The sequence below is a fragment of the Trichoplusia ni genome, chromosome 8 (genome assembly GCF_003590095.1).
Source record: "Trichoplusia ni isolate ovarian cell line Hi5 chromosome 8, tn1, whole genome shotgun sequence".
NCBI classification, from domain to species: domain Eukaryota; kingdom Metazoa; phylum Arthropoda; class Insecta; order Lepidoptera; family Noctuidae; genus Trichoplusia; species Trichoplusia ni.
The window spans coordinates 2,396,516-2,412,488 of NC_039485.1; the positions used below are offsets into that span (position 1 = coordinate 2,396,516).

At 34.8% G+C, this 15,973-nt stretch overlaps 1 protein-coding gene across 1 annotated transcript in view; it reads right to left on the bottom strand.

Moving 5' to 3' along the window:
- Positions 1-297: 297 nt before the first annotated feature.
- The window catches only part of LOC113496874, a 29,484-nt gene continuing 13,808 nt past the window's right edge, over positions 298-15,973 (bottom strand). Inside the window, exons 2-6 of the mRNA XM_026876248.1 lie at positions 15,569-15,717; positions 9,772-9,886; positions 5,154-5,352; positions 4,121-4,286; positions 298-715 (exon numbers count right to left, since the gene is read on the bottom strand). Coding sequence (XP_026732049.1) covers positions 605-715; positions 4,121-4,286; positions 5,154-5,352; positions 9,772-9,886; positions 15,569-15,717 — 740 coding nt within the window. The 3' untranslated portion in view covers positions 298-604. The remainder of the gene's footprint in view (positions 716-4,120; positions 4,287-5,153; positions 5,353-9,771; positions 9,887-15,568; positions 15,718-15,973) is intronic.

Consider the following 15,973-nt stretch of genomic DNA (forward strand, 5'->3'; position numbering starts at 1 on the left):
GTCTAACATTCATGCATTCAATTAAACTTCACTAGCCATTGTTCGTATTCGAAAGTCATTTACAAGTTTGAAATCTTGATGGACTTGAGTACTTCAAGAAAGTTGCGAAACTCTCTGATTGATTGATGGATACAAACTTTTTGGTGTTCATCAGAAAACGTTCCTTAGAGCATAGAGTACAATTGTGTTTGGTCTGTTTATAAATTGGACTTTGTAAATGACAGTGTTTAACAGAATTAATTTATAGTAAGTGAATTTGGGGTATTTGAAAATGCCCATCTGAAAGGTATAGAAATATCTATTTAGATTTCACACATTTTCAATGAGTTTCGATGCATTAAGAAAATTGTTATTAATCATTAAAATTTCGCATAATGTGTGTCATCAATAAAAATAACGCACAACACTCTACAATATTTGTTGGGTAAAATAAGCCATAGAAAAAACGGATAAAAGAAATCCGAACAGTAACAAACATAAGAAATCACATTGAAGCTACAATTACTAGTAAATACATACGAATAAGTACGAAAGTCACAGCGTTTAGTCACTTACCACTACACTTATAGTCACTTAGTCCTTTGTCCTAAGCGGCGTCACTACATCAGGTGGGGGGTTCCAGGGGCGGAGGCTCCTTCTCTTTACCCTGGGGACTGCCGCCAGGATCCGCAACGTCACTATTACCACTGTTGATTGCCACCGACGTCAAAGGGACCTGTAAGGTAATTGATCGTTAGACTCCAAGGACCAGGGCCCCGATTCTGCTATTTACAATGGCCGATGAATGGCAATTGGATTCAATTTGAAATGATTTCTATTCTCTTAAACATTTGGCTAATTAAATAATTGGAAGTTAATTGGATTTACCTTGAGTGTACCGTCCCATCCTGAATTTCCAATTATTTTGTAGAAAAATGCTTAAGAGAGATGAAAAAAAATGCTAAGAAGAAAATTGACATTTTAAGCCAAATTTCATTCATTCATCGGCCATTGTAAACAGCAGAATTGGGCCCAGTCAATGCGGTCCTAATAGTTTTAAGGGTTAATATTGTGTGGCAAAGTTAACCTGACCTGATTCGTTTAATCATCGTAGTAATTCTAAAAGGGTGATGTTTGGATTTACGACCCTAAGGACCAATAAATGATTACGTGTATATGTGGCTGTTTAGAAACATTAATTAGGTTATTAAAGAGTTTAGAATAAATACTTTTTGGTAAATTTGATTACAGATGGAAATTGTCATTCCGTTTTGTAATTTGAAATTCGACCTAAGATTTATGCTGGAAATTTTGAACATAAACCTTACCTCGGTCTTGTTAATATTAGAGAGAATTCTACCGCGTAATGTCGAGACGAGAGCCCGAATAATTAATTGAGATTCAACTATTTGTCTTCATGTTTCAATCCATTGCTGGTTGAGTGTGAATATGAGATAATTGTGTTTGTATGAAACAGTAATGTATGACGAAGTTTGAACCAAACATTAAGAATATCCAAACTATATCCGAATATCCAACATCGGTTCAAATATTTATTCATATGATTGACGCTGTTCTGCGCGCTTTCGAGAAGATTTAAACGCAGAATAGATGCTGTTGTAGAAAAGAGACAGCACTACGTGCGGTCGTGTTTTGTCTCGCTTTCTTAAAATCTTTATCTCGCTCTAACATCTCATGCTACGACTACTAGCTTACAGTATTGAATAATTAGGTAAATTTAGAAGGCTCAGTAAATTCATTAAAATAATCAGTCGTTTTGTTTTATTTTTCAACCTTGTCTTATTTTAAACCGCCTTGGGAAAATAGTCGGTATTCAGTGTTTTTTCGGGCTTCCAGCCTAGTAAATTTGATTTGAAATTATTTAAAAAAGAACGATACGAAACTGCCAACGCAGCAATAAAATCAATTAAGGCAGTAAAAAGTTAAAACTTCCAAAAAAATAAGATCTAAAACAGTACAAAAATAAAAAATAACTGAAGTTATTCTCATTATAAAATTAAGATACATTCTAAATATTTTTTTAATGAAATAATAACAAAAAACCATCACTGTTTACTGAAAGCTATAATGAAGAGCCTTCTTTCTTCCATCTTGTTAGAGTAAGTTGGTCTTAATTAATATTACCGCTTCCTTCATAAAGTTTTCACGTAATGAGGTCACAAGCCGACCGGAGGCTGTCCTAATCTTCGAGCCAAAAACATCAACTTAAGCGAAACTGTGTCACACTTCCAAAGTTAATGTCACTTACGGAGATTACAATTTTGAAGATTTAAGCTAATATTCTTAGAGCAACGATGTGTAAACAATTATTCTTAGGTGCTTTTCTCAAGAAATGTAATGCCTTGTTTAAACTCGTTTTTTGGGTATTTACAAGTGGATGACGAATGTGTAAAGAAGTTATGGAACTTATGGAGTTTCTTGCCGGTTCTTCTCCATAAGAATGACTCTTTGGAACCGTGCAACTAGAGTCAGTAATGTAACGTTTTAAAAGTGCCTGAGAGACGGCCTATTTTAAATAAAAACTTTTTGATTTTGATTTTGATTTTGAAGTACGAATCTGTTTATTCTTTCAGATCGATCAATAAAAAAAAAGATGTCATATTAGAAGAAAAACTGACATAAACAAGTCTGCTTTAAAGTATAAGAGAGGGAGGCTGTCACGCAAAGATTTCCCAAAATTTATCCGTATAAGCGACATCACGCGTAACTTTCAATCACTGTAATATGATCCATTTATATTTTGCGGGGAAAAAAACAAATTTTAGACTCTTTACCTGTAAGACCTATTCTTAAATTTTGTAGACCAGAACGGCAAGATGTTTCCTAGTATAATTAAACAAGATCGTCTACGTTATCGGTTAATTAAAGAGCTCGTTTTCAATCTAAACACGATCAAAAACAGATACTTTCAAACTAACATTGTCATTATAGACTTTAATATAAATATTGGACGTAGGTTATATAGAGATGGTACACAACTATGTAAATATTACAAATAGATTATTAGGCCTTTTAAGTTGATTTTTTGCCATTGTTTTATTTTTATTATGGTTAATGTACAACATAGAGTCAGAATTTTTAACTGTCCGTAGGTCTCTCTCGTGGTCTTTTGAACAAAACCTTAAAATATCTCAAGTATACTGTTATCTTTCACCGTTTTTATCAAGCGAAAAATTTACCTACTTGAAAATACGTAAACCTTATCGACCTCCTTTAAATCCTGCTTTGATAGCTTATAAACATAATTAGATAAACAAATAATTACGACGTTAATAATTCCGGCGACCGGTGTCCTCAATAATTACATGAACAAACAAATTAATTGGTAAAAACACTAATGAACATAATTAAAGTATTAATTTGCTGCCAAGACCAGTAAACAAGAAAGAAAAAAGAAAACTCAACTGAACAAATGAATCAAAACCATTAACTCCAAATATTATTGAACATTTGTAGAAGTTTATAAAATTAAATTTTTTCATCGTCCTTTACACAGACTCTACATTCAATTTAGTTGAAAACACTCAATTATTTAATAAACTTCCATTAAAATGCAAATATGTTCAAAATTACGAAAAAGAAGACATTGTTTCTCATAAAGTTGGCTTCAAAATTACTTTCTTGCTTGCCTACGTCAACTTTGATAAATTAGCTTGGTATGGCAAGGACATCCTCTGCTTTGAAAAAAACATCATAACAGGGCTTTTTGAGAATGACACCCCATCCATTTATTATTTTTAGCTCACTTGTTTCAAGTCCCTATTTATAAATCCAGTAATTGTATTGAGATTATTTTATTCATGAATAGCTTCTTCTAGGATAAAAAGACGCATGGAAAATGTTGCATTTACGTATAGAGCAGTATTTATTTATCATGAATTTCTATCACAACTTGTACAAACAATCTGTGATCTTTTTTTACATTTATTTATTCTCACAGTTTTGTTATTATTTTTTTTTGAAAAATTAGGACACGTTTTAATGGACATATAAGATTTATGATTAATAATATTGTTATTTTTTCTATTGACAAATCTGTCAGCGGCCAAACCATTCATCTGACGCTAGAATATCGTAATCCAATATTTGACTCTACCTCTAAGATATACTAGCTACATACCATGGAAACAGCAGTACATATATGCGTATCGGATTGCCTCGGTGGCGGCGATAGCGAGGCGTCGTATCTCAAGTCCAATTGAAACATGAATACTGCTGCACCTAGGGTTGTAATCGACAGAGTCAGCTGAGAGCTGGCTACACCGATGCAAGTTGTGCTGCCACACCTAAAAAGAGGATTCATTAAAAACCTGTTTGAATAGATTAAGTAGAGCACGTACATATCTTACTTTCTTTAAGACAGTTATAGAAAAATCGTAAAACGATCGTTAGGCTTGCCCTACAAAATAATCTGTGATAAATATTTAGGGTAGTCATAATTTGTTTTGAAATGTGACTGTTCCCCTTTTTGGCTTACAATGTATCTATGCAGAAATTCAGTGCGTATCACTGGAAATTCGACTCGGCTCTAATTGCAGGCTTTATTAAAATGCTCCCCAAGCCGAGAAATATAGGTAGGTACTAAACCTTCAAAGTTTTCAAGATCATGTAATTACATCCTGTATAGGTTTTAAGTACACACAGCCGGTATTAGGTTAACAATGTAGAGTCTTTGTCTCTATTTTATTTGATTTGAAAAGGTCAAAGGTTAATTTGACGAGTTACTCATTAAATTAATCAAGTTTTTTATTTGCAGTCTTTTTTATGAAGACTACATTTTTTCACTTGAATGCCGATCATTCTTTCCCAAATCTCTATAAATTTTTCTTTCGTTAATATTCCAAATACAAAATGGAATTTTCTTGATTTTTATTAAATAAGTGCCATTATCATTCAAGTCACATCGTCATAGGTCAGAGGCCGCTCACGTATTTGACGAAAGTAATTTAATAAATTTTGCTGCTTTAGTTAAATCAAACAATACACCTCATAAAAGCGTCACGAACTTATAAAAACGTTAACACCACAGTAATTTATGGCGATTCATAGCATATTAAGAATTAAATCCTAGTCCTCAGATAAACTCGTTAAACGGAGGCAAATTAAAGACGAACATAGCTAATCTTTTAAATCAACTTCCTACTTTCACTCACCCAATATTCAACAAAGATCTAACACAGAACGCCAGCATAGCGATATGAGCGCCTATGGCAGCGGTCCATAGCATCGTTAGAGGCACGGCAGCGCAGGGCGAGGGGCCGAGCGCGCGCCACGGAGCACCCCACGCTGTGGTGGTGCGGGAGCGAGCTGACACCCAGCCACCGAACCCGCGGCTGTAGTAGATTGATGTGGCTGGAAATTGTGGGACATGTTAGTATAATAATCGATTAAGTGCGAGTCGGACTCATGAAATTGAAGTTTTTAAGACAGACTGGTGGAGAAATGGACAAGCGGTGCCTTAATAGTTAGGTAGGGTTTTACTCTTTGGGTTTGGAACCCTAAAAGTAATGAATACATGGTTATTTAGGAAGAAATGAAACAGGACTTAATACTTAATAGAAATAATGACGAGTATCATTACAATACTATTACATTTCCCAGTGCTCAATCTGCGACATACCTGAGAATTTGAAAAGCTATGTCAAAGATCTACGGGCGGCTTAAACTCTGACACCAAATCTATACTAATATATAAAGCTGAAGAGTTTGTTTGTTTGAACGCGCTATCTCAGGAACTACTGGTCCAAATTGAAAAATTCTTTTTGAGTTGAATAGACCATTCATCGAGGAAGGCTTTAGGCTATAAATCATCACGCTGCGACTAATAGGAGCGAAGATACTATGGAAAATGTGAAAAAAACAGGGCAGGTATAAATCATAACTTATATCTTCTACCCACGGGAACGAAGCGGTCGCGGGCAACAGCTAGTTTTACATAAACTATACGATAGGCAAAAACAGATAATGCCACACTGAAGAGAGTAAATTCCCAGCACTTTTATTAATTACTTTTTTTCACAATTATTTTGGTTTTAAAGCCCTCTTTCCCACTATCGTTTGCCCCGGTTAACCGCTCGTTCACAAGGCTGACCGCTCTTTCCATTATCCTATGTAACCGCAATGATTCTGATTCGTAATGGTGCGGTTGAATAATAAATTGACAAAAGTTTCGGTATACCGCAAGAGTGAAAAAGCTTAGGGGCATGAGACTTTAGTTCTAGTAAAAACCAAGAAAGCCCTAAGGGCCCTTTTATTTTAAGGGCTTCGAATATGAGATACCTATGAGTTTTCAATTTTGGATATCTAGCAAAAACACCTGTCAAGTATGAGTTGAAATCACAACACTGAGGGTGTAAAAAAATATTCAAAACAAAACGATTTTTCAATGAAAATTGGTCATGTAGCGGTACCAACCATTTCATTCACAATTTTCATCATAAAAAACTAAATTCGAATTTTCCTTTAAGTTTTTACCTCCTTTGATCATTTGATTTGATTGAAACCTATTTAACTAATGTTAGTTTAATTAAATCTATACTAAAACCTACTACTAATTACCGTTGACAGTCTCCGTTAATTAAAAGTTCTGCTAGTTAACTGGACTAGTTAATTCGATTTAGTTCGCAACTAACTTTTTTAATTTTTTACTATAGCTTTTCTTTGCAGTTTCATTTCCAATGCTCGCTGTTTCAAAATAAAATAAATACGATGCATGGATAAGTTGTCATCGTTTTACAATGTTTGAAATACATATTCTTGCTTTAAATGCATTGTTCGCTTGTTTTTTTATCTCTATGAAGGTAACAGACTACGCTTTACATAAGCTTTATACTGGTATAGACAATGATATTAGGGTACATACGATTCTGGATAATTTCTAATGTTTCTAAATAAAAAAATCACTTCATCTGTCAAAACTCGCTCTTAAGTATCCTGGTGAGATATGGAAAAAAAATCCGGGAAGGGATTGAATCCGGGAAAGGCATTTAATTATTGTGTTGCGGGGGTTTTACAAAGATTCAAATCACATGCACAAGACACCCAAACTCAGGACCAGCATCCGTGGAACAGACAAACGTTTGTCCTAAGCGGAAATCGAATTTGCGACACCCCAGTGCAGTGGGCTACCCAAATTTTATCATATTGTATAGAAATATATCTTGTATCTCTTAAACATAAATTTCTGCTACGATTTACGTCATTTCTTTGTGTGCAACATTTAACTCGTAGAAATTAGTCGGTGTAAACGCCACATGAGTTCATTTACGAACTCGAATTATCACAAAGCCGCAGTAACACCTGCATTTGACGTTGGCACTTGCCTCGCTCTGACCTATTAACAGCAGAGCATTTTGCCTTTAAAAGCCTACATATAACCTTGTTTCGAAAGGCACATTAAATTGTGGGACCCGGCTGTTATTCCAACATCTTTGACACTCGTTACAGGTAGTCAGAAGCTTGAAAGTCTGACAACCAGTCCAACCAAGGGTTATCGTGTTGCCCAGGTGACTGGGTTGAGGAGATCAGATGGGCAGTCGCTCCTTGTAAAACACTGGTACTTAGCTGAATCTGCTTAGACTGGAAGCCGACCCCAACATAGTTGGGAAAAGGCTAGGCCGATGATGGTAACCTTTATTAATGTATTACTTTCATACTGCTTTTAAGGAACTATAGAGAATCATCGATATTTTGTCGCACTGTTAATTCAAAGCGTCAAAGTTTTCGCGCTCTAAGCCCTTCGATACTCGCAACCCCGTAGATTGCTGGTTTCAGAACACAATTAACTGCCGCTTTACAAGGTCGATGGAGGTTCATATTGACATTTCGTATATACATACATGAACTACGGTTGAAAGAAGGTATTCAGTGTTATAAAATTGCATGAAGTTGATATTAGCTTTTCACAGTATATTTGTAATCGTTTCTCAATTTGATTTTCTTGCTAGTTCTTCTATACAGGAATGATTTTTTTTAAGATTGTCAACATCACGAACAAGTGTCATTAATACTAACGTTTTAAAGTATAAAAAAGCTGTAGGTACCAATAAATTGCAAAGCAATATTTTTTGACATTCATATTTATAGTTAAGTTGACCGTACTGGTAATTAAGCGGTTTGAAGTCTTTTTCAAAAACATGTGTGCAAAAAGATCAACTGTACAATATTTCAGAATAGTATAATTTTGCAAGTAAAGTTTATATCGCTTACAATGCGTTCTAAAAATAAAGGTGAGAAAAGTAGTAAAGGCAACGATTTTGTTCAGATTTTTAATTTTTTATCTATTTTTAGCAAAATAAGCGAATAGCGTTAATGCGTGTTATCAAGTTCAGTGGGACATAGATTAACGATGTTGATGTAAAAATGGTTTCAGGCTTATTTTTATACGGGATAGGAATATTTTAGCCTGAGCTCATAGCCGTCTTTTTCCTTAAACAATAATTAGACATCAAGTAATGACTAAATTTTGCATTACAATTATTAAAAGAAGAAATAAAAAAGCATATTTACGGTCAATTCAGTCAATATTCCCTTTTACAAGCCGTTTAAAAAAAAGGTTACCGTTTTATTGAGTAAGCTATCTAAATATGTATATTCTTTGGTATATCGGTGTGTAATAATATCGATAGCATGTAGCAGCCATATGGACAAGAAAATCTCTTTTCGTTAAAAGAATGAACAAAAAGTCATTTGCGAAATTATGGTATCTTTTTCACCGATTAAATATCAATGGCATCTTCGCATACAGCTGCGTGCTAAACACACACGGAACCCAACGCTGCTGACTTCTGAAGCTAAAGTTTCGTATCCAACTTAGTCAATGGTAGTCTTAATAGGATTGATTATCCCTCAGAACTCCAGACCAAAGTTCAATTTCCAATTCGCTCCGGGATCACAGTAAGAGAACTTTCAGCTTGCTAATTGCTTATTATAAATGGCAACACTTCGTTATGAAAGGTATTCGTTAAATTAACCGTTGATTGAGTTGAAAATTGCTATGCAATTTAGTTTATAAGCAATTAACGTTTAGGATCGTTTATTTTTGTTGTTCAGAACTAAGTTCGTTTTAAATTGAATTTCATTCTGACTCAACGGGTGGTCGAGTGGTAAAGATTAACACGCCAAATACGTATCGCGGGTTCCATCTCCGCGTAAGACAAGCATTTGTCCTCAAAAACTGCTACATTGTTCGTCAATATTTTAACTATTGAAATAAAATATTATTACATAGTCCGCAAATCTGTCGAACTTTTCTAAATTATATAGAACGACACTGTAAGGTCAAACACCCCAGTTCGACGCGTGAGGCATATACACAGGCTGTAAAGAGGTGATAAAGGTTAATTTTACAGCACATTAGGTCGTTTATAGAAGATTAAATGCTTCGTTTAGTGTTGTAATAGGTAATTTATTTGTAAGTCAGGTATATTATTAACATAGGAAGGCAATAAGGAATATCAAGATAACAATAAAAAATGCTGAAAATTAACACCTCAGTGTGACCTCATTGTTTATGATAAATGTTTTGATTTTTGGGATCCTTGAACTTGAACTCTTCTTAATGGCATCATAATGCAAAACGTTAGATCTTCGGAAACAAAATATAGTCTTAAATATTATGGAACTATAAAAACGTTTATCCTTGTAACTGTTTTATTCCTTAAAACTTATTAAAAAATCTTGAATTCTACGAATGGAAATTAATTTTTAAATAGCAAATAATGAGTGACAATCTTAATTTTATTTTGATTTTAAAGAAATAACATGCCTTACCTGCAGCTAGCACGGTGATAGCACCAGCTGGTACTCCTAAACCCAGAGCTGGTTTTTGTCTCTCTTCCAACCAGCCCACAGCTCCCAGCACCAAACCACCGATACCGCAGACAATCTGTGACAAAATAAATTATAATAGTTACCCATTTCAATGGTTTGAGGCAGTTGTTGTATGTAAAGGATGAGCCCCGCGTAGGACAAGAATTTGTGTGATCCACGAATGCTTGTTCTGAGTCTGGGTGTCTTTGTGCATGTGACTTGAATGTTTATGAAACCCTCCGCGATTCAAGGAGTAACGTCATTGTGAGAGAGTCGCTTTAAAATAATTGGCGACCAAAGCCCATATTATTACCACGCCGGACAATAAATTTCTAACCACAATTATAGTATGTTAAATACTAGTTTGATAGTAATATATGTGTAATAACGATAATATAATCAGTCTTTCTGTCAAAAAGTTTAATTTTGTCCGGTTGGCTCCGAACTATTTGGCCGAATATGTTTGCAATAACCGTTGTATCGAATAACTATAAATGTTTACATACATACGTAGTGGTGTCGTATCTCTACAACTACTACTTTTGCTCTAGAATAGTTCATGACAGATATTGCTTGTCTATATGTCCAATGCTCTGACAGGCCACATGCGCTGTGCTCTCGTGTGCTTTGATTATGGAATAGCATTTATTTCCAGTGTAACCTGAGCTCTCGATCAGAAGTAAGACGACTTTGTGTAATTATTAAAGAAGTTCGATTGAGGGTAATGCTAGAAAGATACGTTATTTAAAAAATATTTATACCTAATTTTATTGGAACTAAATTTTTATTTCGTAGCTCAAGATTTGCTACGAGGCCTACGCCGTAGCATTTTCACTCTTCAGATTACCGAAGTTATAATAGAAAAATATGATGGTATAGATAATTTATTCGATGAACTATTTTTATTTACGTAATATCCTACTATTTAAGCGCTACACAGCGAATAACAAACTTTCCTCATCGTGCCGCTAGCGAAAACTACTGGACCGTGAGAGCAAACATGGAAAACTAGGAAACGTGACTCGAAATAACTATATATACTGTACAGTAAAGTACTTCGAACTAGTACTTCTAAAAACACGAAATAAATTAACAATAGTTCAATAGTTCAGCAATTAATGTTTAGAATATAAAAAAAAAAATTCAAAGTTTATGTGCTTTTTTGAAGAGAAAGGGTGAGGTCATTGCCCAGCAGTGGGATCAAAAACAGGCCGTATAAAAAGACCTTTTTTGGAGCAAATATAATCCCCTGTATAATTACTTAGTTTGCCCTTAAAATTGTAAATCGTAAATTATTTTATAAGATACTTCTATGGATACATACTCCAATTACTTGAGCTCCACTACATTATTTCCTCCGATAATTCTTTTAAGTCAAAAGGTCTCTACAAAGGCTAACAGGTTATCTATTTACAATTAGCAACTGAAGTGGTATGCTAATGCCTCATTACTTATGCGTGCCAACCCTAACGACCCTGGAGAAATTAGTATGGAAATGAGGTCACGAAGATGGGATAATATTTGGCTTATCTTCGGCTGGTGTGACCTTAAGATCGTTGTTAAAAAATAGAGATTTGGGATAAATTAATTGATGAGCACGATTTTGGTAGCAAACGTGACTTGAATCTTGAGGGTGGGACGTTTTTCATAAGAGATCCGATTTGATGGCTTTATATACACTGTCTAAAGTAAATTGATTTTGGTTTGAGACTGTCGAGTTCAAAATTATTTTTCATATCAAATTCCAAGATTAACAGAATGTTATTTACAAAAGAGAGCTGTTGTAAAATAAATACCGATTTACACAATTAACTAAGAGCAACATATAAGTCCCTCCCACGCGTCTGCTAACGAAGAAATGTGTTTATTAAAGACAATAGAAGCTAAAACGTCCACAAAGAAAATTTTAGTCTATTTGTAAAGTCCTCATGAGCTTCATGACTTAGCTTTTCCTTTTTTTAGCACACGGCGCGAAAAGGAGTACGTGTTGTATATTTGACGTGTCTGTTAATCTGTGACATCGTAGGTCCCAAACAGATTGAGCAGTTTTAATTTAGTTTGCCATTTAAAAGTTTTCGATGGGTGAAAGATTTAACAGTCGGAGATATTTTTTTATCTAGTATGCTACCGACTTGTGTCTAATACTGTATAATAACATGTCAGTTCTGTCCATCAGGGGGTATCACTCTAAATTAAAGTAGTTCTGCTCAAATCGTGAAAGAAAAGCAGAACTCTACAGGACGTAGAGTGTCGTCCCTTTCTCAACTGTCATAATGTAAGACGTTGTAACTTCTGATCCCTCCCAAAACCCATTGAACTGGCTAACACGATATGTTTACAAATGGACCCCGATCAACAGACCTAATCAGTATAGACTTACAGAGCTTAGAGTCAGTATTGGAACAAACGTTTGTCTAAACTACAAATATTGGTTTTTAGTAGAGTGTTTCTTTCCATGAGGAGTGAATGCTAATTATATTATTACACTTTCACACGAATTTTATAAATGCAAAACTTTGTGACGGCTTGGTGAAAAATGTCAAAAAAAAAAAATCATCTGACAAGCAATAACTTAATGCGACATCCCGGAGACCATCGAACGTAGGTACGAACGACAGCGGAGCCTTTGTAATGGGGTGCCGTTTTTACTCTTTGGGTACGGAATCTTATAATCAATTGTCAGGTAGATGCCACAGAGAATACGGGTGACGACTGGGTACAATAGTATTACCTGAAGTAACAGGGCATGCACAACTAGTAAACTGAAAAGAGGAATAGCTATAAAAATTCCATCGTATTTTACTCATGAAATTGCTCGTAAAGGAATGATACCTTTTCATATATTTCTTGTAAAAAGATATACCGCCTGACGCATATTGTGGACGTGGCAAGTTTAATATGGTTAGTGGTTAACAAGGGTGCCGACATTTACAAATAGGGCTTGATGTAACAACCCTTATATTAAAGGGCGGGTCATATTATTTTTCAATTCAGAAAAGGTTAGTAGTTTTTTTTGTAAATACATTTATAGTTTTTTTGTCATTGGTTTACTACAAAAGCACGTTGCATATTAATGTATAATTTTTGACACAAATGTTTTCTGATTCCGAGTTTTGAGGAATAAATTTTACCTGGCGACGATAGTCTTAAACCATATGTATTTTAATCGAGTTAAAAAAGCTTGGGTTCTGAATTCGGCACTAAGCGGTATATTTTTATTTTTCGACTTGTGTTTACACCGATTTTTCCAAGAAATCTGGTTTGACTTACGCGATTCCTTGTTTCGATGCGAAATAGCGGCTATTTAGTTGCATAAAAAGATGTTAAGTTTAGCACCTATAATTTATTTTATGAACTTTTTTGGTTATTCGGCAGACTAATTTTCGTGACTGTCTTCAAACTCGGACAATTACAAACAACTGAATTTGCTTCAATTCTAAAAATAACTTAAACATGAACGTTCGGTAACTGAACAGCAAGTAGAAGCAGATTATATTGTCATGAGATAACTGCAGGCAACTGCGACAACGTTAATCCGTTTTATTTATCTTGCCGCGAGCTTTATTAATGTGGAGTGTTGGGCAGATAAATGGATGTCCGGAGGTAATGAAAATATGTTGTAGTGTAGATAAATGTAGAGTTTACAGTTTATTTTTATTATTTTACATTTTACCCTATTAAAAGGGAACTGTTTATCTGGGTATCCTTGGTGTGTTTCTGACTGCCTTAAAGATAGAGAGGGAAACCCTGTTTCAAAGTCTCCACTTTCTTTGTGTTTGTTAACTTGTTTGTCCGCCTGTGACCAGGCTGTATCTCATAAACTGTTATAACAGAGCAGAAATTTTCACAGTTGATTTATTTATGTGGTCGATAACAACGAATAAGAAATATGAAAAATCAAGTTTTAGCAGTAGATGATATTGTTATGAATTTATAAGTGACCATTTTCTTTTGAAAAGTTTTTTTCACCTATTTGTACCAAACTCGGTGTTGTAAGTCCGTCTCGCATTTGATCGGGTTTGGCTGAATTTAAGAAGTAAGATAATGTTATAATGGTTATCATGATTCGAACTTTTAATTTCTTGATAACGGATAACTGGCGCGTCTTATCAGATTCATGATTAAGGACTCCGGTTGAGCCCGAAAGTAGCCCGGCTTTTCCGATAAATACGCGTGAGTGAATAGATAGCAAATAACTTGGTAGAAATTGTTTCATAAATTTGGTTTTGGAAGGCTTTGATTTTCTTCAGAACAGCGACTAATTTCTACTTTTGATTCGGGTTTTAGTATTGAAAAACCTACAACGAGCTTCAGAGGCTAAAAAAGATAAGAAAGGATGTCGAATTAGTAGTAGAAGTTTTTCAAAGCATTATGTAACCTTTGCAAAGACAAAATAACTTAAAAGAAGAAGCCTGCAGTTGACCAGTTGAAAGCTTTATTTCACAATGTTTTTATACAAGGTACGTACAGAATAAAATGTGCTCGTAAAATGCTACTTTTGCCATTGGTCTCAAGATTCAGATTTTACGTTCATTTCTTTTTATTACATAAAATACAATACTACACAGGCAGAAAGGCAGTGTTTTTACGTTGTACTTGAGATAATTAAGAGTAAACTACATAGTATGGCGAAGAGTTTTTTAAAAAAAGAATTCTTGGCGCTGATCATCACAACAGCGCATGCGCGTGTCTGTAATTCTGTAGTTATACGACGTCGTTGTAGTAAGTGTATCCGTAAGGGGTTTTCTTATAGGGTTGTCAAATCAAGTAAGATGATACGATAAGTAACATGTTACAGTAATTTGCATTATCGGATGACAGCTCTAGTTTTCAGCCACTCTACTCCCTTGAGAATCAGAAGGAAACTCAAAAGACGCAATTAACGCTATATACATAATAGCATTCTCTCATATTACCTTATGCACGTTAAAATTTACTTTCGTCACATAACTTTTCGTCCCGTCTTTTCTTAAAAAAACTACTTTCGCATTAACAAATTGAAATTATTCGTCGCGAAAAACACTTCCAATAGCAAAAAAGACGTTCAGAGGGATTACACTCGGTTGAAGCAAGGCGAAAAAGGAAGCCATTCAAATAAAAGAAGCCTAGACGTCCAGTGAAGCAGTCAAAGGATGTTTTACAAAATAACTGCAGAGACAGCCCTGATCTTCAATGTCCGTACTACCGTAATTAATTTAATAACTCACAGCATCATTATCTCGGCTCCCTTAACGATTGAACACGTAATCTAATAAGGCTTCAAACACCAATTAAAATGGTCAAAAGATAATTATAAAGATAAGACGTGAAATATAGTAGGTACCTACAGTTCTAAGTGGCTAATGATTAATTTCTTTCTTATTATTTTCCTTGCAGCTGCTATAATAGAGAGACAATACCACAATATTTCCCAGGCATCTAGCTTTCTCACTAAACTAGCTGCTGTGGTTGAAAATTGGTCAGGACTTTTAATTTATAACTTTAAACTATCATTTAAATGAATTTGTCTGTTCATGATTTTAAGAGGTATAAATAAGTTCATATTAGTGTATAATAAATGAGCTTACTAATTATAGAGATAGCTTAGTTTGCAAAAAATCCTTTTGCTCACTGCGCCTCTAAAGACTATGTTACTACGTAAAGCAGCAAGCTTCATGCGGGCCTTCACAGTGAGCTTAAGTACTACAAAACCTTATTTCGTTCCGATAAGGCTTATTTTAAGGTTGAAATAAATACACGTAACTTCTACTGGCCTTACCTGTAATACTCTGACTCTCAACCCTATGGCGAAGGGATAGAGTTGTATTCCGTTTCCAGCCAGGTCCACGTCATCGCCTCTTGAGGCACCGCTCACGGCGCTGCACACCGACTGCTTGCGCGACCACATAGCCGCTTTTGCATGGAATACTGATAACAAGAAAATAATGTCATGACAACTTAAAATAAGTATCAAGAGCAAGCAAAAAAATCATGTTGTATACTATATTTAATATCCGACACAAAAAAGGCGTGTGATAAGTTTGACCGCCGTAAACCTTAAATGGGTGATTCGATTTGTATGCGGTTTTTTTATTTGAAAGAGGGTTTTCCAACAACGGTTTTTAGACCAGCTCCAGCCATTTCAAAAGATTTTCAAAGAGAGATGTTATAAGATTGACCGCTG